Source organism: Notolepis coatsorum (assembly GCF_963971535.1).
Source record: "Notolepis coatsorum genome assembly, chromosome: 2".
Taxonomy (NCBI): Eukaryota; Metazoa; Chordata; class Actinopteri; order Aulopiformes; family Paralepididae; genus Notolepis; species Notolepis coatsorum.
Window position 1 is genome coordinate 149,366,324 of NC_140166.1, and position 25,879 is coordinate 149,392,202.

The 25,879-nt window shown below is 45.9% G+C and overlaps 1 protein-coding gene across 1 annotated transcript in view; it reads right to left on the reverse strand.

Moving 5' to 3' along the window:
• kifap3a (kinesin-associated protein 3a) overlaps positions 1-25,879 on the reverse strand; it is a 111,478-nt gene that overhangs the window by 44,657 nt on the left and 40,942 nt on the right. Inside the window, exons 10-15 of the mRNA XM_084308345.1 lie at positions 19,922-20,030; positions 17,371-17,483; positions 16,702-16,867; positions 11,236-11,361; positions 5,521-5,619; positions 2,992-3,077 (exon numbers count right to left, since the gene is read on the reverse strand). Coding sequence (XP_084164471.1) covers positions 2,992-3,077; positions 5,521-5,619; positions 11,236-11,361; positions 16,702-16,867; positions 17,371-17,483; positions 19,922-20,030 — 699 coding nt within the window. The remainder of the gene's footprint in view (positions 1-2,991; positions 3,078-5,520; positions 5,620-11,235; positions 11,362-16,701; positions 16,868-17,370; positions 17,484-19,921; positions 20,031-25,879) is intronic.

The following is a 25,879-nucleotide window of genomic DNA, read 5'->3' on the forward strand; positions in this document are numbered from 1 at the left end:
CTGTGATGGTTTCAGCTCTCCTGACTGTGGTGGTTTCAGCGGTCTGTCCTGACTGTGGTGGTTTCAGCTCTCCTGACTGTGGTGGTTTCAGCTGTCCTGACTGTGATGGTTTCAGCTGTCTGTCCTGACTGTGGTGGTTTCAGCTGTCTGTCCTGACTGTGATGGTTTCAGCTGTCTGTCCTGACTGTGGTGGTTTCAGCTGTCCTGACTGTGGTGGTTTCAGCTGTCTGTCCTGACTGTGGTGGTTTCAGCTGTCTGTCCTGACTGTGATGGTTGCAGCTGTCTGTCCTGACTGTGATGGTTTCAGCTGTCTGTCCTGACTGTGATGGTTTCAGCTGTCTGTCCTGACTGTGATGGTTTCAGCTGTCCTGACTGTGATGGTTTCAGCCGTCTGTCCTGACTGTGATGGTTTCAGCCGTCTGTCCTGACTGTGGTGGTTTCAGCCGTCTGTCCTGACTGTGGTGGTTTCAGCTGTCTGTCCTGACTGTGGTGGTTTCAGCCGTCTGTCCTGACTGTGATGGTTTCAGCTGTCTGTCCTGACTGTGATGGTGTCAGCTGTCCTGACTGTGGTGGTTTCAGCTGTCTGTCCTGACTGTGGTGGTTTCAGCTGTCTGTCCTGACTGTGATGGTTTCAGCTGTCTGTCATGACTGTGATGGTTTCAGCTGTCCTGACTGTGATGGTTTCAGCTGTCTGTCCTGACTGTGATGGTTTCAGCTGTCTGTCCTGACTGTGGTGGTTTCAGCTGTCTGTCCTGACTGTGGTGGTTTCAGCTGTCTGTCCTGACTGTGATGGTTTCAGCTGTCTGTCCTGACTGTGATGGTTTCAGCTGTCTGTCCTGACTGTGATGGTTTCAGCTGTCTGTCCTGACTGTGATGGTTTCAGCTGTCTGTCCTGACTGTGATGGTTTCAGCTGTCTGTCCTGACTGTGGTGGTTTCAGCTGTCCTGACTGTGATGGTTTTAGCTGTCTGTCCTGACTGTGGTGGTTTCAGCTGTCTGTCCTGACTGTGACGGTTTCAGCTGTCTGTCCTGACTGTGATGGTTTCAGCTGTCTGTCCTGACTGTGGTGGTTTCAGCTGTCCTGACTGTGATGGTTTCAGCTGTCTGTTCTGACTGTGATGGTTTCAGCTCTCCTGACTGTGGTGGTTTCAGCGGTCTGTCCTGACTGTGGTGGTTTCAGCTGTCCTGACTGTGATGGTTTCAGCTCTCCTGACTGTGGTGGTTTCAGCTGTCCTGACTGTGATGGTTTCAGCTGTCCTGACTGTGGTGGTTTCAGCTGTCTGTCCTGACTGTGGTGGTTTCAGCTGTCCTGACTGTGGTGGTTTCAGCTGTCTGTCCTGACTGTGGTGGTTTCAGCTGTCTGTCCTGACTGTGATGGTTTCAGCTGTCCTGACTGTGATGGTTTCAGCTCTCCTGACTGTGGTGGTTTCAGCTGTCTGTCCTGACTGTGATGGTTTCAGCTGTCTGTCCTGACTGTGATGGTTTCAGCTGTCTGTCCTGACTGTGATGGTTTCAGCTCTCCTGACTGTGGTGGTTTCAGCTGTCCTGACTGTGATGGTTTCAGCTGTCTGTCCTGACTGTGATGGTTTCAGCTGTCTGTCCTGACTGTGGTGGGTTCAGCTGTCCTGACTGTGATGGTTTCAGCTGTCTGTCCTGACTGTGGTGGTTTCAGTTGTCCTGACTGTGACGGTTTCAGCTGTCCTGACTGTGATGGTTTCAGCTGTCTGTCCTGACTGTGATGGGTTCAGCTGTCCTGACTGTGATGGTTTCAGCTGTCTGTCCTGACTGTGGTGGTTTCAGCTGTCCTGACTGTGATGGTTTCAGCTGTCTGTTCTGACTGTGATGGTTTCAGCTCTCCTGACTGTGGTGGTTTCAGCTGTCCTGACTGTGATGGTTTCAGCTGTCTGTCCTGACTGTGATGGTGTCAGCTGTCTGTCCTGACTGTGGTGGTTTCAGCTGTCCTGACTGTGGTGGTTTCAGCTGTCTGTCCTGACTGTGGTGGTTTCAGCTGTCTGTCCTGACTGTGATGGTTTCAGCTGTCTGTCTTGACTGTGATGGTTTCAGCTGTCTGTCCTGACTGTGGTGGTTTCAGCTGTCTGTCCTGACTGTGGTGGTTTCAGCTGTCCTGACTGTGATGGTTTCAGCTGTCCTGACTGTGGTGGTTTCAGCTGTCTGTCCTGACTGTGGTGGTTTCAGCTGTCTGTCCTGACTGTGGTGGTTTCAGCTGTCTGTCCTGATTGTGATGGTTTCAGCTGTCTGTCCTGACTGTGATGGTTTCAGCTGTCCTGACTGTGATGGTTGCAGCTGTCCTGACTGTGATGGTTGCAGCTGTCCTGACTGTGATGGTTTCAGCTGTCCTGACTGTGATGGTTTTCAGCTGTCCTGACTGTGATGGTTTCAGCTGTCCTGACTGTGATGGTTGCAGCTGTCCTGACTGTGATGGTTGCAGCTGTCCTGACTGTGATGGTTGCAGCTGTCCTGACTGTGATGGTTGCAGCTGTCCTGACTGTGATGGTTGCAGCTGTCTGTCCTGACTGTGATGGGAAGGCGGTTCCACCATTGTGACGACACAGCGTATCCATGACAACAACAAAAACATGGCGGCGGGGTCAGTTACGGAGGCGCTGCTGCTCTGTAGCATCAGCCTTGGTTTATTAAACAGGGCGCTCAAACACACTCCATTACCCACCGACCTACAGCTATTACTGTACGTGTTCGTTTTGGAACAGTGAGCTTACGTCTGCCTTTTCTTCCCGGGTCTTACCAGTACATTTCAACGCGGTTTCTCACGAAACCCGTAATAATGAAAAAGTAACTCCATCCCTTCCCAGAAGGCAGTGTGTCACCGTGGATGACTAAGTGTAACTCACCGACTTGATACGCCACACATGTTTTCCCGGAACCCCCCCCCCCGCCCAACCCCCCCCCCCCCCCCCCCCCCCCCCCCCCCCCGCCCAACCCCCCCCCCCCCCCCCCGCCAGCGGATACTTACAGCGATGATGTCCAGAGTATTGTCGCAGACCTTGCGGATCTCGGCGTTCTTATCGTGCATCAGGTCGATGAGGTAAGCTGGAGCCTCTGGTGGGGTCCTGGAGTCAAGTAGTCCAACTCACTGCAATGATACTCTCCCTCTCTCTCTCTCTCTCTCTCTCTCTCTCTCTATCTCTCCCTCTCTCTATCTCTCCCTCTCTCTCTCTTTCTCCCTCTATCTCCTTCTCTCTCTTCCTCCCTCTCCCCCTCTATCTTTCTCTTCCTCTCTCTCCCTCCCTCTCTTTCTCCCTCTCTATCTCTCTCCATCCCTCTCTCTCTCTTTCTCCCTCTCTCTCCCTCCCTCTCCTTCTCCCTCTCTCCTGAAACGTTTCATCATGGTTACTTTCGATGTAGCGTTCGAGCCCTCCTCCACCCCATCACTCCGTCAGCCCGTCTTCCATCAGGACGTGGTGAAGGAGGGGACACCTCCTCTATCTACAGAGGGGCAGGAGACATAACACAGGTGCCCTGCGGCCGGGGGGGGGGGGGGGGGGGGGGGGGGGGGGGGGTGGAAACTCTCTGAGGGTGGAGGAGGAGGAGACGCTTCCTTTGGCACCAGATATCCATCTGTGATATTCTCTCTGTCTCTCTCTCTCTCTCTCTCAGGCCCGACAGCCGCAGACCCAGAACCGCATGGCAGTACGGAGGGTGTAAACACGGGGTACGTTGGGAGGGAGGGGGGGGGGTTGGGATTACGGGGGTTGCCGTGGTGATTGCGGAGGAGAGCCGACGGGCGAGGAGAGACATAGGGTGGTACTGTCGGTTTCCATGGAAACGTACATAACATGAAAAGGGGCGAAAATATACACACATAACATAAATAGGGGCAGGTTTATTTCTGGGTGCTAGAGAGTGGTAAATATGGGGTTCCTATAGGATTCTGCACATGGCCATGGGAGCAAACATCGCGGTGGCACTGTGGGAGGGGTGTATTATGATTGTATGAGCTTTTTCTGTGGCATGGTAAGTGGTAAACGGTCTGCGTTTATTATAGCGCTCTACAACTCACCCGTTCACTCACACATTCACACACCGACTCGTGCGCGGCACCAACCTGCTCATCGGGAGCATTTAGGGCAGGGAGGGGCAACTGGCGGCCCGCGGGCCGCATGCGGCCCTCACCCACGCTCCATGCGGCCCCAAGCCAATATTTATATAAAAAAATAAATTATAATATATATATATAATATATATATATTTTTTTTTTGCATTCGACTTAGAGGTTGGCAGTCGACTACGGCTCCTTTCAATCGATTAGTCGACTATTCGACTAATAGGGGTCAGCCCTAGTGTGGACATATTCAACGCTGTTGAAAGTGCTGTGCAGCAATATGGGGGGTTTGATAAACTGTCCGCTGTTGTTACCGATGGAGCACCCGCAATGAAAGGAAAACACACAGGATTCGCCGGGCTTCTAAGGCAGAGTGGCGTTGAGTGTCCAATGCTGCACTGCATTATACATCAGGTAAGTTCGCTAACATAATTTCCATCTATTGTGGGTCACTAATAATCAGGGGTGCAGTGGTCATGCCACGCGGTACCACGCCGTCGCAGCACTGAGCAGAAGTACGTGCATGGATGTGCACGCGCGTGCACACACAAATTTAACGTTATTTCATCTGATGCAGATTGCATGCACAAACATTGAAGTTGACATTCCTTCTATTGTGCGCCAACAGGAGAGACCACAAGTGTCTCATTAAAGACAGAACCATTATTGACCCACTGTGGGGGGAGGGTGAATGTCATGCCAGTTTGATAAAGGGTCAATGGGAGGCATGTAGAATTGCACATAAAGGAATTCATTATTCTGATGAGTATTGCACTTGGCTACTTGTTTACTTTTGTAGTGTTCAGATGACACTGAAATGCATGTTATGGATATGAAGCACTCAGGAATGTTTTGTTTAGTACCAAGATAAAAGTTTATACATTTAACAAAATCATTTATTATTGCACTTTTGATTTACTGTTGTAGTGAAATGCAGCAGGAATGCTGCTTTGTGTTTGTTGAGCAATGGGCTTTAAGTTCATACATTTATTTTAATAGAAGCCTTAATTATAATTTGTAATTTTTGTATATTTGGGTTACACAGCAATACTTTCAAATTCAGCTGTATTTATAAATTCATAAAGTAGAAATTAAGCATTACTAAATGCGTTCTAAATGGAATAAAAACAAAGTTACAACTAATTATAATTGTTTATATGCCTTATTTATCACATCTGTGACTATTATGGGCTATTTGAGTGATGGGGTACTACTGGCGGGACTGCCGATAAACAATGCGGCCGCCCAGATTGATTGTGGAAATTTAGTGGCTCTCACCATATACAAAGTTGCCCACCCCTGATTTAGGGGGTTTAAGCGTTTCGCTCTCAAGGACATTTCGACACGCTGCCCACCCGGGAGGAGTGGGGAATCAAACCGGGAATCATTCCGATTACCGGACGGCCAGGGCCACCTCCGCCGCCCCCCACAGAAGGATACGGGTGTCTTTGATGATGACGTCCCTGGTGGCCTGGTGGAAGACCATCTGGTAGAAGACGTAGACGATTTGGCAGACAAACTCGTCGTCTTCCTGCTGGGCTGGTGACAGGAAGAGGAAATAAGTTTAGACAGGAAGCAAACTTTGAACGACAGGGTTAGAATCATAGATATATATAGAACACTAGATAGCTTAAGGCGGAGAAGCTATCTAGTGTTCTATATATATATCTATGGTTAGAATGGAGGACGCGGCGGCGAACAAAACACGGCCACCGGGGAGACGACTCTGCAGGACCGGACTCGGGACATTTGTCCACTTCTGGACTACAAACAGAACTAACCCAGCAGTTCCCAAACTGTGCAGTTCTATAGTTGTTCCTACTGGTCTAGCGGACTGCTGGAGATGTTGTTCCCTCATACAGTTCTATAGTTAGTTCCTACTAGTCTAGCGGACTGCTGGAGATGTTGTTCCCTCATACAGTTCTATAGTTGTTCCCTCATACAGTTCTATAGTTGTTCCCTCATACAGTTCTATAGTTGTTCCCTCATACAGTTCTATAGTTGTTCCCTCATACAGTTCTATAGTTGTTCCCTCATACAGTTCTATAGTTGTTCCCTCATATAGTTCTATAGTTGTTCCCTCATACAGTTCTATAGTTAGTTCCTACTAGTCGAGCGGACTGCTGGAGATGTTGTTCCCTCATACAGTTTTTTTTTTTTTTATCTACTTTTTTCTCCCATTTTCTATTTTTTCTCCCATCCCAATTTCGTATCGTCCAATTCTACCCTCCCCTGTCTCGAACGCTGTTAGGCCATGCCTCCCACAAGCCGGCTGCAATGTGGACTAAGCCTTACATCACGTGTCCCCTCCGGTACTCGAGCAAGCAGCAGTCCCATCTTTTCACCTGCACAGCGCGATCTCTCAGCGTCGGGGGTCTGCGTTTGGAGGGCACGCCGCCCCCGTCGCTTCCTGATTCTGCTGCGCAGGCGCACCAACCGACCTGTAGGAGTCGCTGTCCACAACGTCCGATCCCCACCCATCAGCTTCCCACCCCCTAATACTGCCAATTGTATTAGTATGAACGACCAGCCAAGCTGATAGCAATGCGGAGAGCTGGGCTCGAACCCAGCGTCTCCTGCATTGGTGGTGAGCGCCTTGCCCACTGCACCACCTAGGCGCCCTCCCTCATACAGTTCTATAGTTGTTCCCTCATACAGTTCTATAGTTGTTCCCTCATATAGTTCTATAGTTGTTCCTACTGGTCTAGCGGACTGCTGGAGATGTTGTTCCCTCATACAGTTCTATAGTTGTTCCCTCATATAGTTCTATAGTTGTTCCTACTGGTCTAGCGGACTGCTGGAGATGTTGTTCCCTCATACAGTTCTATAGTTGTTCCCTCATACAGTTCTATAGTTGTTCCCTCATACAGTTCTATAGTTGTTCCTACTGGTCTAGCGGACTGCTGGAGATGTTGTTCCCTCATACAGTTCTATAGTTGTTCCCTCATACAGTTCTATAGTTGTTCCCTCATACAGTTCTATAGTTGTTCCTACTGGTCTAGCGGACTGCTGGAGATGTTGTTCCCTCATACAGTTCTATAGTTGTTCCCTCATACAGTTCTATAGTTAGTTCCTACTAGTCGAGCGGACTGCTGGAGATGTTGTTCCCTCATACAGTTCTATAGTTGTTCCCTCATACAGTTCTATAGTTGTTCCCTCATACAGTTCTATAGTTGTTCCCTCATACAGTTCTATGGTTGTTCCCTCATATAGTTCTATGGTTGTTCCTACTAGTATAGCGGACTGCTGGCATAGCGCTAACACAGTGTGAAGAGAGGTCTGGCTATGAGAGACTTGCAGTGGAACAAAAACAAAATCAGAGCGGAACAAAATGTCTTCAGATTTTAAATGTGTTTCACACGAGAGTTGTACAACAAACACTGTTGCTTGGTTTCCATCACACAGAATCAGTTACATCCTATATCCAGCCTCTTTCATTACATAACCAGGTGGTAGCGACACTATGTTAGCTATCCAACCAGGGAGAGAAAAGAAGAGTTTTTGATAGGGATGTTCGATATTTGCTTCTTTTATTTACCGATATCCGGTATACCGATATTGTCCAACTCTTAATTTCCGATACTGATATCAACCGATATCGATATATGCAGGGTCCCCCCCCCCCCCCCCCCAAAAACTGAATAATTTCAGGTAATTAACATTACATATTCACATTTACATTTAGTCATTTAGCTGACGCTTTTATCCAAAGCGACTTACAAGTTCTGTACGACAAGTCATCAGGAAGGGCACAACTCTATCAGCTGAGTAACAATGTTCATCAAAGTGTTGAGTGCTACAGTGTTTTTAGTTTTTATTTCTTTTTTTCATATCTCTTGTCGTGGAATTAACACAACATTATGCATGCTTTTGACAATAAATAAAATAAGAATTTGTTCTTACTTGCTTGCCTGGGTAAATAAAGGTTAAATAAATGTAAACAAAATTAAAAAACGATTTTTTTTAACCGATACAGATAATTTCCGATATAAAATTTTAATGCCAATATCGGCCGATAATACTGACATCACTAGTTTTTGACACCCTGCCGGAAGCTGGGGCAAGGTGGCCAAGCTCTCGAGACACAGAACACGATTATCACATGACCTCATCTCATCATAACAATAGGGAGGTGTAGTCTGACGTCACTTTAGTTTCCCGCGCGGTCCACCCATATAGGCATTTATCATTGGGAAAATGTATTGATTTGATTTGATAGTTTATTTGGTAGGGACAACACATGTCAATGAACATCAAGTACAAATACAAAATTTAGACATGCAGGGTTGTAGCAAGAGCTAATTTACACCCGTAGTCCCTAAACAGGAGACATAAAAAACTCTTTCAATAAATAGCCTGCTTAAGGTAAAAGCATTGTGACAATCAATGATAAAAACAACAATAAAAACAAGTTACATAACTAAATTAGATTAAAAATGATCACAGTTCTGGTTTGCCTTGAGATGCAGTTTAAGATGGGTCTTGAACATGGAGTATGTGGGGCACTCTCTAATCGCAACTGGTAGGTTATTCCAGTAGTTACCACCTTTAACAGAGAACACAGTTTTTGCAAAGGTAGTATACCGAAAAGGCACCTTACAGTCCCCTCTACTGATGGCCCTGGTGGTAATGCCAGTGTCTCCTTTTTGTTGGATGAACTCACTCAATGGGGGAGGGGCAAGTCCATGCAGAACCTTGTACATGAAGCAAGTATATTTAAAAACTTGGAAATTCGCGAAACTTAGCATGTTATGTTTTTCTAAGATATTACAGTGGTGAAATTAATTTGGTTTCCTATCAAATACTTTTATGGCTTTTTTGTAGAGTAATTCTATTGGTGTAAGAGTAGTGACATATGAAAGAGACCAGTTGATAAAACAGTACTCAATGTGTGATAAAATCATTGAATGCATAAACATCCTTGCAGCATTAACTGGTAGGCAGGGCCTGATCTGCCTGAAGTTTTCGATGTTAAACTTGACTGTGTTTGTTACTTTCTTCACGTGACTTTTGAAGGTCAATGTAGAGTCCAATGTGACCCCAAGATACTTGAACTCATTTACAATGTCCAGCTCCGCCTCTCCCAGAAACACATTAGAGTGAGTGACCTCTACTGGTGACTTCGTGAACATCATACACACTTTTTTCTTGGTGTTAAGTGAAAGACATGATTTTGTTAGCCAGTTTTGAACATGGGTCATTGCAGATGTCAGAGTTGCACAGGCATCTTGTATTGATTTTGCAGATGTAAAGATTACACAGTCGTCAGCATACATTTGGATATTGGTGTTATGGCATGCATCGGGTATGTCATTGATAAATAATGAGAACAGTATTGGCCCAAGACTTGAACCCTGTGGAAGGCCTGTATAACAGTCAAGGTAGGGAGATTTGACACCATCAACACAAACACATTGCTTTCTACTGGATAGATATGATTTCATCCACAATAGAGCTCTTTCAGAGAAATTAAAATGTCTAAGTTTGGACAATAGAACCTGGTGGTTGACAGATATTGTCGGCTATTGTAATAATTCTGCCTCGTGAACATTGGCAAGCTTTCCATTTTTGCACAAAATGAGTTCCCTTCTATCACTAACATTATTGTTTAAGCATTTTTGGTTGAAATAAAATTAATTATACTGTATGTAATTATTTTACGATTAATTGCGAATTGTTTCATGTTGAGCTATAGATTGTGGATGAATACACACAGAAAGGTACACCATGCCAATGTTCATGCTTTATTTGTTTTAAACGAGACGATTTAGAAATGTGTCCATTGGAAATACATTGGAATTTCAAGCAAGGTGGACCGGCCGGAAAAACAACAATGACGTAACCACTACACCTCCCTAAAGGGTTAAAGAAAAAAATTGGCAAAATGTCCCTTTAATCCTGTCATTTCAACATCCTCCTGACACAAAGTGGCGTGGTGAAGATGTCCAATATTAGACGACTCATAATACATCAACTGACTGACTTTGTTATTGACTTCCATAGATATTCATCATTCTTGTACTGACATATCCGAGTTAAATGTGAACCCTCAAGGCTAAAGCCTCAGGCCTCGCCAGAGCTATCTATTAAACATGAGTAATGCCATCAGCAAGGGCCCAATAATAATGTGGCCGGCCAACAAATACAATCTCAGCAAGTTACGCAAGTTATGCAGAGTTCTGGCTGATGGTACCGAGTAGGGATGTGAATGAGACAACTACTGACAAGTCCTCGTTTATTTCATGTCCACGTTTTGTTTGAGATTCTGATGTTTAGACCTATCAGCTTAGACAACGCACTATATGTTATATGGCTTAATTCCTGATTATTTTCCGCTGGATAGGCCTATTTATTTCCCCATGTCAGATATGAACGTGTCTTTTCCTCACTTATCACGTCCATTCCGACAGACCTTTCAGAACCACAAATGCAGCGGAGATGGATGTTCGCTCTGCGTTGTGTTCTGCGTAAACGGTCTACCAGGGGTCCCACAGACATTGTTGTAATATGAAATTCAAGGACTTTCAAGTACTTTTCTAAGCACTATTTTTCATTTTAAAAGGGCATTTAAAAGGATAACACTTTTAAATGCCGTTTTTTTTATAGAAAAAAATCTTAAAACCAATTTCCGACAGTTACACTTTAAATAAAAAAAATGTATTTCTTGATTCAGAACTATTTTATCATGGATGAACAAAACGTTCAATGTGAATGGTTGGTTTTAATTGCAAGGACTTTTTAAGCACTTAAAAAAAATTGGCTGTGGGGAGCTCCAGTAGCTCACCACGTACCGCGAGTGCTATTTCAGCGCCGTGGACAACCGCGCTCGCGCGGATCTGGGGCTGAGCGCGTTCGAATCCCGGACGGCAGCCGTGCCTTTCCCAGAATGTCTTTCCCCCCCATCTGAACCCTTTCAGCCTGCTTCTGTCGGTCGAACTTGACCAAGTATGAATGCGAAGAAAAAGCGATAAACGCTAAAAGAACCAGGTGACTGGTCAAAGTTAAAAAAAAAATAAATAAAATTGGCTGTTTTAAAGGAATTCCAGGCCTTGACTTTTTTTGTTTACAAAAATCAAGCACTTTAAGCACTTCAAGGACCTTGTGTGAACCCTGTAATATGGTATTGTGGGGCCTGTAGGTGACTCCCATTGTTACCGTTCAGTAGCTCTATGAGGGCGGGGATGATGCCAGACTTGGCCAACATGGCGGCGCAGGAGTCATCCATGGACACAGTTCCTATCATGATCACCACCTCCAGGATCAGGTCGTCCTCCGCAGAGCCTGAGAAGAGAGGAGCAGAGAGCACAGGGTTCTATTCAGAATGCTCCCATTTTAAGATGACTTTATAATAATAATAACAACAATAATAATAATAATAATAATAATAATAATAATAATAATAATAATAATAATAATAATAATAATAATAATTCATTACATTTATATAGCGCTATTCTCAGACTCAAAGCGCTTTACAATGTAGGGTATAGCCTCCTTCAGCACCACTGGTAGCACCCAACCTTGTGGCTATGCAGGCTCAATGGCTACCATACACTGGCACCCGGCACACATCACACTACACAATGGCTGAACGGTTCAGGAGACAGGGATTGATTAAGGGGAAGGGATGATTTAGGTGGCCCTGATGTCAGAGACCTGATTGGGAATTTGGCCAGGAACAGGAATTATCAATTTAGACAAGGGACTTGAAACATAGCTAGTAACACATACACTGCTTGGTTGGATGCCAAACCGCTTTTCATTGTACTAGACCAGACCTGGGCATTGTACGGCCCGCGGGCCGGATACGGCCCGCGGGATGATTCTGACCGGCCCGCGAAAGATTACATGATATTTAAAAAATATATATATATATTTTTTTTAATAATTTTTTTAACTTTTTTCTTTTCATGTCAACGTTCACACACACAATATACGCTTAGGAGACATGCTCAGAAGATGTTGGTTCTCTTTGGATCCACCTACATATGTGAACAGACATTCTCAGTCATGACGTTTACCAAGTCCAGGTACAGATCCTCTCTCACTGATGAACATCTGGCAGCTGTGCTTCACATCTCCACCTCAGACATGCAACCTGACTTTGATGGACTTGTTAAAGCTCAACAGAGACTGGATTTCTCACACTGAATGATAAAAAAAAGAACTGAAGAACACTAAAATGTGGAAATATAACAAGTGAAATGGGACACTTGATATTTTTTTTCTTTTTTTGCAGTTCTGAAAAAGGCTACAAAACTGGGACACTTTTCTTTACACAGTTCAGTGACATGTCTTGTTTATTTTTGCTATAAGATGATGTGATGTCTTTAGAAAGCTAAGAAAATCCTTGTTTCAATAGTATATGAAACTCAAAATGCCCTTTGTTATTAATGTTTCACATTTTGTTTATCATTTTGGAAATAAATTCTATTTGAATAAATTATATTTTTGAAAGCTAACCTCACCTTTTAATTGCCAAATAATAACATACACTCTTACCAAGGGTCAAAACAATGCCATTTACTGCTTTTTATATAGAAATAAAATGTATATTATGCATAATTGAGTTTGGAATTTTGGCCCGGCCCCCCAACATATTTTCAGTTGCTCATTCGGCCCCCTGGGAAAAATAATTGCCCACCCCTGTACTAGACTTATGTTGTATAATGACAATACAATTTAACACATTGTGCGCCATAAACAGCGTAAGTCGTTTTTGGGATCAATATTTCATTTGTTCGCCATGGCATTCATAATTCATCCAGCCTCCCTCCGGACTGCAGCGGCACCCTGTCTGAGATTGCAACGCCTCAATACCGCCGCCTGGTGGATGGTCGGGCGAGTTACACTCACGCCAAAACCGGAAGTGGCGATCGGTGCATCAAGGAAACCCCTCCGACAGTCATATCTTGTTACGTGGGTCCAGACAAACACTTCGAAACGCAATAATCGATATGATTTCGGTGTTTATTGCGCCATACAAACCGGAAATGGATCTAGGAGATCGGCGTCAAATAATTGGGATATTTTTCCTCCAGTCTCATCGGCGAACGGTAAGAGGAATATAACGTTATTTTCAGCCCGATTGTTTATTCATTTCACTGCAAACCATCTGCTCAACATATCAACCCATACTAAATAAAGCCGTTACTGACGATCAAGGAATTATAAACGACCCCCCCCCCCTTTCCTTCACGCATGATGAAGCATAATGTATACCGATCATATACATTTGAATTTTTTAATATAGCGTGTATAGGAAAGAAACGCCAATCGATAATCTATCATATGCGTCAGGGCCTATAACTAGCGTTTTTGGAATTACAGCAGAAAAGCTTAAAAACATACTTATATTCTAGACGGTATTAACACAACAATGTATGAATGAAAAAATATAACGTTCCCACATCCGGAACGATAGATAATCGATGTTGAATGGGCCATAGTAATGCAGATATAGCTATAATATTTAAAAAGTTATAGCCCTGCAAAGAAGGTAAACATCTCCATAGGGTTACAGTGCTGGCAGACTGGGTATAATGATGGGCACAATGCCCGGCGCCCAATGTGTTAATGTAATGTAATCTAAAATACACACAGTCTCCCACACATGATGCATTCAGGGTCACCCCGCAGTGCCCTGGAGCAGTTTGGGGGTTCAGCGCCTTGCTCAAGGGCACTTAGGCAGAGGCGGCGACCAACGTAAATACCAGTTCATGTGGGCTGCAAGCTGGAACTAGCTTAGCACAAATGAAGGGAAGCGGATACGCACCAACTAGCTTAGCCTCTCAACACCTCTCCCGGAGTTGTCACAGTAGGCTAGTGGTCCGTATCCGCTTCCATTCATTTGTGCTAAGCTAGGCTAGCTTGCAGCCGGACTACTGAATGCACGGAGAGGGAATTGGTATCTGTCTTCTTGTCCGACTCTGGAGAAGACGGTAAGCGCATTTCCCGTCATGTCGGCGTGTTCCTTTAATGAACTGTCATCTCTACTCAAACATCCCATCAGCTCAGACCCTCACCCCATCAGCTCAGACCCTCACCCCATCAGCTCAGACCCTCACCCCATCAGCTCAGACCCTATCAGCTCAGACCCTCACCCCATCAGCTCAGACCCTCACCCCATCAGCTCAGACCCTCACCCCATCAGCTCAGACCCTCACCCCATCAGCTCAGAGCCTCACCCCATCAGCTCAGACCCTCACCCCATCAGCTCAGACCCTCACCCCATCAGCTCAGACCCTCACCCCATCAGCTCAGACCCTCACCCCATCAGCTCAGAGCCTCACCCCATCAGCTCAGACCCTCACCCCATCAGCTCAGACCCTCACCCCATCAGCTCAGACCCTCACCCCATCAGCTCAGACCCTATCAGCTCAGACCCTCACCCCATCAGCTCAGACCCTCACCCCATCAGCTCAGACCCTCACCCCATCAGCTCAGACCCTCACCCCATCAGCTCAGAGCCTCACCCCATCAGCTCAGACCCTCACCCCATCAGCTCAGACCCTCACCCCATCAGCTCAGACCCTCACCCCATCAGCTCAGACCCTCACCCCATCAGCTCAGACCCTCACCCCATCAGCTCAGAGCCTCACCCCATCAGCTCAGACCCTCACCCCATCAGCTCAGACCCTCACCCCATCAGCTCAGACCCTCACCCCATCAGCTCAGACCCTCACCCCATCAGCTCAGAGCCTCACCCCATCAGCTCAGACCCTCACCCCATCAGCTCAGACCCTCACCCCATCAGCTCAGACCCTCACCCCATCAGCTCAGACCCTCACCCCATCAGCTCAGACCCTCACCCCATCAGCTCAGACCCTCACCCCATCAGCTCAGACCCTCACCCCATCAGCTCAGACCCTCACCCCATCAGCTCAGACCCTCACCCCATCAGCTCAGACCCTCACCCCATCAGCTCAGACCCTCACCCCATCAGCTCAGACCCTCACCCCATCAGCTCAGACCCCATCAGACCCTCACCCCATCAGCTCAGACCCCATCAGACCCTCACCCCATCAGCTCAGACCCCATCAGACCCTCACCCCATCAGCTCAGACCCTCACCCCATCAGCCCTCATCTTCACCGTCTCTCCCAGTGCTCTCCCAGACGCCCTAAAAACACCTTTAAAAAATATACAACCGCTGAAATGGGGTGAGTTCCAACGTTTAAAAACGTGACCCCAGTTAAGGAGGTCAGAGAATAGAAAGGAGAGGTCAGTGATAAAGATAAGAGCCTGTCCTGCCCTTCACATCCTGCAGGCCCAGCGCCTCTCTCTCTGCTGATGGAGGGGTTCAGCAGAGGAGGCAGAGGTTAAGGAGGGGGGGGGGGGGGTTCAAGGAGAGGTAGAGGAGGAGAAGGAGGCGCAGGGGGGGGGGGGAGGGGTCAAGTAGAGGTAGAGGAGGGGGGTCAAGGAGAGATAGAGGAGAAGGAGGCGCAGGGGGGGGGAGGGGTCAAGGAGAGGTAGAGGAGGGGGGGTCAAGGAGAGATAGAGGAGGAGAAGGAGGCGCAGGGGGGGAGGGGTCAAGGAGAGGTAGAGGAGGAGAAGGAGGCGCAGGGGGGGAGGGGTCAAGGAGAAGTAGAGGAGGAGAAGGAGGCGCAGGGGGGGAGGGGTCAAGGAGAAGTAGAGGAGGGGGGGTCAAGGAGAGGTAGAAGAGGAGAAGGAGGTGCAGGGGGGGAGGGGTCAAGGAGAGGTAGAGGAGGGGGGTCAAGGAGAGGTAGAGGAGGAGAAGGAGGCGCAGGGGTCAAGGAGAGGTAGAGGAGGAGAAGGAGAGGGGGGTCAATGAGAGGTAGAGGAGGAGAAGGAGGCGCAGGGGGGGAGGGGTCAAGGAGAGGTAGAGGAGGAGAAGGAGAGGGGGGTCAATGAGAGGTAGAGGAGGAGAAGGAGGGGGGGTCAAGGAGAGGTAGAGGAGGAGAAGGAGGGGGGGGGTCAAGGAGAGGCAGAGGAGGCTCATATATATTTTTTTTTTAATCTTGTTTTTTTTCTGTTGTTACTATACACATATACAATTTTTTTTACCCTTTCTTTTATATAGCTTCTCTCTCCTTGTACAGTGTCCTTGAGTCTGAGAAAGGCGCTTCTCTCTTTAAATCCAATTTATTATTATTATTATTATTATTATTAGGTAGAGGAGAAGAAGGAGGGGGGGGTCAAGGAGAGGTAAAGGAGGAGAAGGAAGTGAGTGAGTGAGTGAGTGAGTGAGTGAGTGAGTGAGTGAGTGAGTGAGTGAGTGAGTGAGTGAGAGTGAGTGAGTGAGTGAGTGAGTGAGTGAGTGAGTGAGTGAGTGAGTGAGTGAGTGAGTGAGTGAGTGAGTGAGTGAGTGAGTGAGTGAGTGAGTGAGTGAGTGAGTGAGTGAGCTAGTGAGTTAGAAAGTTAGTTAATTAGTGTAAACTAGTTACCTGGTCTTTGAGGTAGGGTACTAGGCTGTAGTTACCTGGTTTCAGCCTGTCTTTGAGGTAGGGTACTAGGCTGTAGTTACCTGGTTTCAGCCTGTCTTTGAGGTCGGGTACTAAGCTGTAGTTACCTGGTTTCAGCCTATCTTTGAGGTCGGGTACTAGGCTGTAGTTACCTGGTTTCAGCCTGTCTTTGAGGTCGGGTACTAGGCTGTAGTTACCTGGTTTCAGCCTGTCTTTCAGGTAGGGTACAAGGTTATATTCTTTAAGCACCAACTCCCAGTCCAGGTCAGGTATGGTGAGGTTGGCCAGGGTACCCAGACACTCCATCACAAACACCTCCGCCTCATCCTCACTGATCTGAGCTGCCAGGTCTCCTACGTAATCCTACACAGAAACACATGAACACAGAAACACAGTATTTTATATCTGTACATTCATGAAGTAGTTTTTAGTGCCACGACAGGATGCTGAATAATATAAAGCCAGGGTTTAATTTGTCATCATCACACAAAACACAGGAGAAATAAAGCGGGCCTGCATGGGGATTCTAACAGATAGAGCTCTGATAGTGGACAGGTTTTTACGATCAGCAAGCCGGGGCTTGTCCTCGTACTCTGACAAGCTTGATAAGAGAAGCACAGTATCTGCAGTTATTTTAATCCTTTAAGATTTCACAACAAACCAATGCATTTTACTCTCTCATGACATTGTACCGGGGCCAAATACGCATTCAATGTAATTCAACAGAGGACACAAAAATGGCACAGATGACGCAAAATGGCACAGATAAAGCAAGCCACAGTGTGGAAATTATGTGTCATTATATTGCTTTTTGAACATTTGATGTTTTCTTGCGACTGTGAAAAACTGTTATTCATGGTACTAACTATGAAGAGGTTCTTGGTGGGGCCGTCGTGCTGGGACAGGTTCCTGATCATCTTCATCATCAGAACATCCTTCAGTTTCAGAGCCCTCTTCATCAGCATCTTCAGACCATTACCTAGAACAGCGGAGGAGGAGGAGGAGGAGGAGGAGGAGGAGGAGGAGGAGGAGGAGGAGGAGGAGGAGGAGGAGGAAGAAGAGGAAGAGGAGAGGGATGAGATCCAGTGGCAAAGCTTTTTCTAACTCTCTAAGTCTGCAGCTAGTGGTTTTCAGACCCGGTTAGTGTAGAACTATACTCAGCAGGTAGAAATGGGGTCCGTCCAACAGAGAACGCTAGTACCCAAAATGTTATAATGATAATTCTGGTTATTTTCAACAATACCTTATTGTTCCATCATCTACTGGAGCATTATTCCTTCCATCCCTGGTTAGACGTGTGTACTGTTCCGTCACAGATACATTTGTACTTTCTGTATATTATCTAGGGCTGTCCCCGACTAAGGATTTGTATAGTCGACTTTGATTGGCCAAAATTTGCCGATAGTCGACTGGAATGCAATGTTTATTTTTTAAATTATTATAAATATATATTTTTTTTATATATATTTTTTTGGGATGATTCCATTTGGGCTGTGGGGGGTGCTTAATGTCTGAAGGAGTCGACTGAAGGCTTCTTGTCCCCTGCGAAAGCATGCAATTGGTCCACTGATGGATACATCTTGATATTTGTCTAGTGTGTGTTCATTAGACGGGTGAAATCCTCTTTCAGTGCCTCTGTGCCTGTTTTCTTAGGCAGTTAGTCTAGCTGGTATGTGCACCATTAGCGTTAGCCACGCTTCTAGGCCTCTTTGCTTTTGGAAAGAATAAAAAAAAAAAATTATAATAATAATATTATATAAATACGGTATACATATATAATTTTTTTTGCATTCAACTAAGAGGTTGGCAGTCGACTATGGCTCCTTTCGATTGATTAGTCGACTATTCGACTAGTCGAGGTCAGCCCTAATATTATCACATTTACTTAATAATACACCAGCACACAAATAACACATTCGTTGTGGTAACCCTTTGTTAAAGTCTTTGGAAGTGGGGTCGAGGTGTTGTGCCTGAGGGGTCATGGGGTCGGGAGTGGGGGTTAGAAACGTCTTCTGTAATGTCTGTGGCAATATCATTTAATTTATATTCTGTTTTTATTATTTTTATGATTTCTATTTATTGTCATTATTGTTGTTATTATTATTATTGCTGTTATTGTCCTGTGAAGTCTTGTTTATTATTATTATTATTACTACTGTATTGTGTTTTGTCTTTTTTTCTAAAGAAATTTGATCACAAAAAAAGGAACTGTGCTTACCATCTTCTCCAGAGTCAGACAAGAAGATAGATACCAATTTATTCTCTGTGCGTTCAGTAGAAAACTATCCGGCTGCAAGCTGGCCTAGCTTAGCACAAATTAATGGAAGCGGATATGGACTAGCTAGCCTAGCCGTTGGCCAAAAACACCTCTCCCGGAGTATTAAGCTAGGCTAGCAGTCCGTATCTGCTTCCTACTGAAGGCACAGCGAGGAAATTGGTATCTATCTTATTGTCTGACTCTGGAGAAGATGATAAGCACATTTCCCAAAATGCGCTGGAGGAAAAAAACTGGAGGAATACATTTACCATAACATACTGCTATGGACAAAATTAGATGGGTAAGAGATTCATAATGTCAGGATCGATAGGTTTTCAGTTCATCATCAAGCCCTACTTTCTTTCTTTTTTTCTTTAACCAGAAAGTCCCATTGAGATACAAGATCTCTTTCTGACCAGTCGCTGCTCCGTCGCCTGTCACTGGTACCAAAAAACGTGACCACATCACACCAGTCCTGGCTTCACTCCACTGGCTCCCCGTCCGTTTCTGCATTTATTTTAAATTACTGCTGACTGAGTTTTTAAATGGGCTGGCTCCATTATACCTAGCTGAGCTCCTGCGCCACCACACCCCATCCAGAGCCCTAAGGTCTGCTAAGGTGCCCAGGACCAGGCTCAAAACCAGGGGAGACAGAGCCTTCGCTGCTACTGGCCCTCGGCTCTGGAACAGCCTCCCCCCCACATAAGATCTGCCCAGAACCTAGAGAGCCTTCAAATCGCTGCTTAAAACGCACCTCTTTTCCCTGGCCTTTGACCAGAGTTAGCCTGCCACCCGTACATTATGTTTGCTGTTACTCTGGACTTTTTATACATTTTTCTTGTCTCTTTTATATTGCACGTTACTCTTGTTTTCCTTTTCTGTCATTTTAGTGTATTTTATTTGTTACTGCATTGTATGTGTTTTTTTTATCATGTCCTACCTGTAAAGCACTTTGGTTGGCTTTTAGTCACACCGTGCTATATAAATAAAACTGACTTGACTTGACCTTCTGTACATGTGCACATTACATTCTGTGTGTGTGTGTGTGTGTGTGTGTGTGTGTGTCTGTGTGTGTATGTGTGTGTGTGTCTGTGTGTGTGTGTGTGTGTGTGTGTGTGTGTGTGTGTGCGTGCGTGTGTGTGTCTGTGTGTACCCCATACCTTCACAGATGACTTGTGCATTCCTCTTGTTGGCAGCCAGGTTGATGCAGAAGGAGATGAGCTCGTTGTCCATCCTGTCTTCACCGAAATCGAACAACATCTTCATCAGCTGTCGATCAAAAAATGTCAGACAATCAATTTGTTCAGCATTAACAATACAGAGAGTCCGTGCATATCATTGTTGCTGCCCTGATAACTAGTACACAGCTGTTTACAGTACATCACTCACAGGCTTTCGTTTTTGTTTTGTTGTTTGAAGGCGTCTTGTAATTCCACATGGAATGGGTCGCTTACTGAATGTGGCACGGCTCAATAAATCAGGGTTCCCACAGACGTTGCAAAATGAAATTCAAGGACTTTCAAGTACTTTTCTAAGCACTATTTTTCATTTTAAACGGGCATTTAAAAGGATACAAATTCACTTTTAAATGCTGTTTTTATAGAAAATAATCGGATCCAATATTTATGGCTTAAAGGCCAACTTGCAGGTTGTATTTTTGTTCAATAAACAATGTGACTAGGCCAACGCTGACTTTCATGAAGAGGGGGGAAAAAACTTGACCCAGTTTTAGCATTTTTATCAAACATTTTGTAGACCAAACCACAACCTCCACGCACATGCATATTTTAATCCATGGTTCATAGCGTGCGTGTGTCATCTTAATGATGACGTCACACTGGGTACAGGACAGCAGGGGCTCTGAGAGTCACAGGCAGGTAGTGGCACGAAGCACAGAGCCTTGCTACTACTAGCCGAGGAGCTAGTCTCTGTTTCACCTAACACTATTGCTCCGTGATCATAGCCATTCATCTCTAAAGCTAACCACTATTTGTAAAAGCCACAACCACGTTACCATATTTGTAATAATGTAAATCATTGTGTCGTTGTACATATTGTGTTTATAACGTTAGTAGCTAAGTTAGCTAGCTTGGTAGCCAGCATTCTCGAAACTCCTAACATGGCCTGATTTAAAATAGTTCTCTCCTCTTTGTATACCTTTGTCCTCACAAGTATTCTGCCAGGGAACTTATGGACACGACAATAGTAGTAGTTATAAGGTGTTTGAGCTTGTAACGGTAACGTTAGTTAGCTAATAGCTATCGTGGTAGCCCCTTTCGTGACTGTGATGCACCGGGGGCTACTATCGTATCAACATGCCGCGACGTGTAGCTTGCTAGCCGGCATGATGCGTGCAGTGCTTTGCCCCACAGGTCTGAGAAGAGGACCTGCACATTTTACTCGTTCCCAAAACTCTTTTACATGCACGACAGTAGACATAATGCTAACGTTAGCAGGGTAACGTTAGCCAGAGCCATATAGCCAGCTTGATACTATGACCCGGGGATAAGGCGACAGCCCACAGACCAGTAGCGCTGCTGTACTGAACAACAGGCTGCCTAGTGGTAAATGTAGTTCTTTTTTACGACATTAAAAACCTTATAACTACCTTGTTTCAACCAGTTGTAGCTAGTCCATCAAAGTCTCCGACGATTAAACCCATTTGCGTCTTGTAAGGCATCCATTTGGATCAAGGAAATAGCTTTCTGCACTCGTCAAACTCCATTGTAGTGGATCAGAAGTAGGGAAAGTTGCCTCGAGTGACGTCACGGCCCTGCTAGCGTCTGATAAGCTTTTAGATTTGCTCCGTGCATGTTATTCGTGCATGGACCTTTTTAACCCTTTCTGAGTGGCATTTCCGGCGTCAAATGGAAAAAAATAAATAATGAAATTAGATACCAATGATGTAAACTACCCATAATTGCAAAGTAGGGTTTAACCTGCAAGTTGGCCTTTAAAACCAATTTCCGACAATTAGTTACACTTTAAATAAAATAATAAAATTTCTTGATTCAGAACAATTTGATCATGGATGAACAAAACTTTCAATGCGAATGGTTGATTTGAATTTAAAGGACTTTTTAAGCACCTTGTTAAAAAATTGGCTGTTTTCAAGGAATTCCAGGCCTTGACTTTTTTGGTAAAAAATCAAGCACTTCAAGGACCTTGTGTGAACTCTGATAAATATATAATTCATTCATTCATTAAAAGCAAAGTTTGTCAAAGGGAAGTCTGATCATTCTGCTGCCATGTTAATAATAATAATAACTTTATTTGTATAGCACTTTTCATACAGAAGTTGCAGTTCAAAGTGCTTCACAACAGTAAAAAATACAGGCATAAGCGAGCATAAAAAAGATAGAGAGGTAGCAACTAGCAAGGTAAGGTAAATCACAGTGTTTCACATTAGGATCTAGCATCCCAATAGGCCTCTCTGTTTACAGTTTCATTCAGTAATACAAATAGTAAAAATACAATAGACAGAGTAAAAAAGTGTGGTTTGATTCAGTTTTAAAATAGGCAAAAAATAATAAAATAGAACGGACATAAAAATGTTCTAACATACAACAGGGTATCGCATCAGTTTTGAATGACAACAATGTTAATCAGTCACATCAGTCTGATCATTCTGCTGCCATGTTAATCAGTCACTAAGGTAAAGGGGTACTTCACCAAAAAACTAAACAATGCTGATTTATTTTGCACATTTAATCTCACACACATCCAAAACCTCTAAACGTTGTGCACACATTAATTTAGTTTGACAGTTATTGCGAGTAAATGAGTTTGAATAATATGGCCACCAGTGATGTCATCGGGGACAATGGTGGTCAACTGTGAGGAACAAATTGTAAAGCGCTTTGGATAAAAGCTGCTATATGAAATGCAGCCATTTTACCATTTTATCCTGGTATTGGTCCAACACCAGCAAAACAGGGAGCCAGTCAAACATCAATCAACCAATCTATTCAACCTGACACCATTGTGACAACCTGACACAGTCGCCTACATGTCATCAGCCTTAAATTATCCGGTTACGTCTTGAAGTGACCTGTTTTCCTGAACGCGGTGCTGTAACGTCTGTCTACCTTCTCTCCCATTTCAGGAATATTTCCCGGATTAACTCATTCACTGAATCACATCCCCTTCCGAGACGCCGGCCCACATGGTTTCCTCTGTAGGCAGCGTGGTCATAGCCTGTAGTACCACAGCTTTGCCACAGAGAGACACGTTCAGGATATGGTTATGGCATCATCGGGGACGAGCTCAGGGGTAACTGTGGCCGCTCTGACCCGACGTCAGCCTGAGGGAGGGAGGGAGGGAGCGGAAGGTCGTTTGGGTCCTTAATCAAATTATGCGCCTAAAGGCCCCAAGGCTCCAAACGCAAGAGAGGGGGGGGGAAATTAAATCAAGAGAGTAAGAATGAGAGGGAATTTCAAGGGGATAGAGAAAGAAAGAAAGAAAGAAAGAAAGAAAGAAAGAAAGAAAGAAAGAAAGAAAGAAAGAAAGAAAGAAAGAAAGAAAAAAAAGAGTGTGAGACAGAGGGAGAGATAGAGAGAAAGAATGAGAAAGCGTGAGGGAGAGGGAGAGGGAGGGGAGGGGTGAGCGATGAAGGGCAACCTCTCTCCATATGTATGTGTGCCTGCTCGCAATTTGTCAGTTTGAAAGGCCTCTGATTTATACAGAGCATCTCTCAAGTCTCCTCCAATCACATCAGGGCCAGTCACAAGGCTTTGAGCCCTGGAGAGAGAGAGGGAGAGGGGGAGAGAGAGAGAGAGATCGAGAGGGAGAGGGAGATGGAGAGGGAGAGAGAGCGAGAGAGAGAGGGAGAGAGAGAGAGAGAGAAAGAGAGAGAGAGAGAGGGACGAGGGGGGGGCAGAGGAGAGGGCAAAGGCACCAGGAAACAAGAACATTTGTGTACGTGTGTCTATATGTGTGTGTGCACGCATAAGAAGTATGCAAGAGAGTATGAGTGCATGAGAGAGGGAGGGAGAGGAATGGAGAGGAGAGGAGAGGAGAGGAGAGGAGAGGAGGGAAGAGGAGGGAAGAGGGGAGGAGGGAAGAGGAGGGAAGAGGGGAGGAGAGGAGAGGACGATGGGCAGGGGTACAAAAAGAAGTTGAGTCACCCCTCATCCATTAACCCCCACCTCCACTCTCCCTCTCTCTCTCTCCCTCTCCCTCTCTCTCTCTCTCCCTCCCTCCCTCCCTCCCTCTCTCCATCTGTCTGTCCGTCTCCTGCGCTGATTTAACATTAAACAGGAAAGGCTTTAAGCGGGGGGTGGTGGGGGGGGGGGGGGGCACTGCTTCCCTGTGAGGAGTCAGCAGTGTGCAATCAGAGAGAGAGAGAGAGAGAGAGAGAGAGAGAGAGAGAGAGAGAGAGAGAGAGAGAGAGAGGGGCCGAGCCAGGCCTGGTTAGCCCTGTGTCGGGTATCACATACCGGGGGCCCCGGACCCCAAATCAGCCCCGTCTAGACTCTCTGGCACCTGCCTCTGCTTATTTACCACAGACGGCCACCGGAGGCTCGGTGAGAGCCACAGCAGTACCACCCCCACCCCCATACCTCCATACCTCCATACCTCTACCTCCATACCTAACCCCTCCCACTAATCCATCCCGTCCAATAGAAGCCCACAGCCAGCACAGCGTATGCCATGTAGATTTGGCTGCTGGGGATCTGTTAAAGGTATTAAATCATGTTTATTATGGACCACCTCTACACCACCTCTATAACTCTACACCACCTCTACACCACCTCTACACCACCTCTACACCACCTCTATACCTCTACACCACATCTATACCTCTACACCACCTCTACACCACCTCTACACCACCTCTATACCTCTACACCACCTCTACACCACCTATATACCTCTACACCACCTCTACACCACCTCTATACCACCTCTACACCACCTCTATAACTCTACACCACCTCTACACCACCTCTACACCACCTCTATACCTCTACACCACCTCTATACCTCTACACCACCTCTACACCACCTCTATACCTCTACACCACCTCTACACCACCTCTATACCTCTACACCACCTCTACACCACCTCTACACCACCTCTATACCTCTACACCACCTCTACACCACCTCTATACCACCTCTATACCTCTACACCACCTCTATACCTCTACACCACCTCTATACCACCTCTACACCACCTCTATACCTCTACACCACCTCTATACCACCTCTATACCACCTCTATACCACCTCTATACCTCTACACCACCTCTACACCACCTCTATACCTCTACACCACCTCTATACCACCTCTATACCTCTACACCACCTCTACACCACCTCTATACCTCTACACCACCTATATACCTCTACACCACCTCTATACCACCTCTACACCACCTCTATACCTCTACACCACCTCTACACCACCTCTATACCTCTACACCACCTCTATACCTCTACACCACCTCTATACCACCTCTACACCACCTCTACACCACCTCTATACCTCTACACCACCTCTACACCACCTCTACACCACCTCTATACCTCTACACCACCTCTATACCTCTACACCACCTCTACACCACCTCTACACCACCTCTATACCTCTACACCACCTCTACACCACCTCTACACCACCTCTATACCACCTCTATACCTCTACACCACCTCTACACCACCTCTACACCACCTCTACACCACCTCTATACCTCTACACCACCTCTACACCACCTCTATACCACCTCTACACCACCTCTACACCACCTCTATACCTCTACACCACCTCTATACCTCTACACCACCTCTATACCACCTCTATACCTCTATACCACCTCTACACCACCTCTATACCTCTACACACTGCTCCACCTGCCGGCCAAATCCTCCCCCCTAACCGACCTTTCAATCACAGTCGAGAATGCAGCTGTGACTGCGTCCCCGACCGCCAAGAACCTTGGTGTTGTCCTCGACGACCAGTTGAACTTCTCTGCTCACATCGCAGCGACGACCAGAACCTGCCGATTCCTCCTGAGCAACGTCAGAAGGATACGCCCCTTCCTGACAAAAGAAGCCACCCAACTCCTCGTCCAATCAACAGTCATCTCCCGCCTCGACTACTGCAATGCACTGCT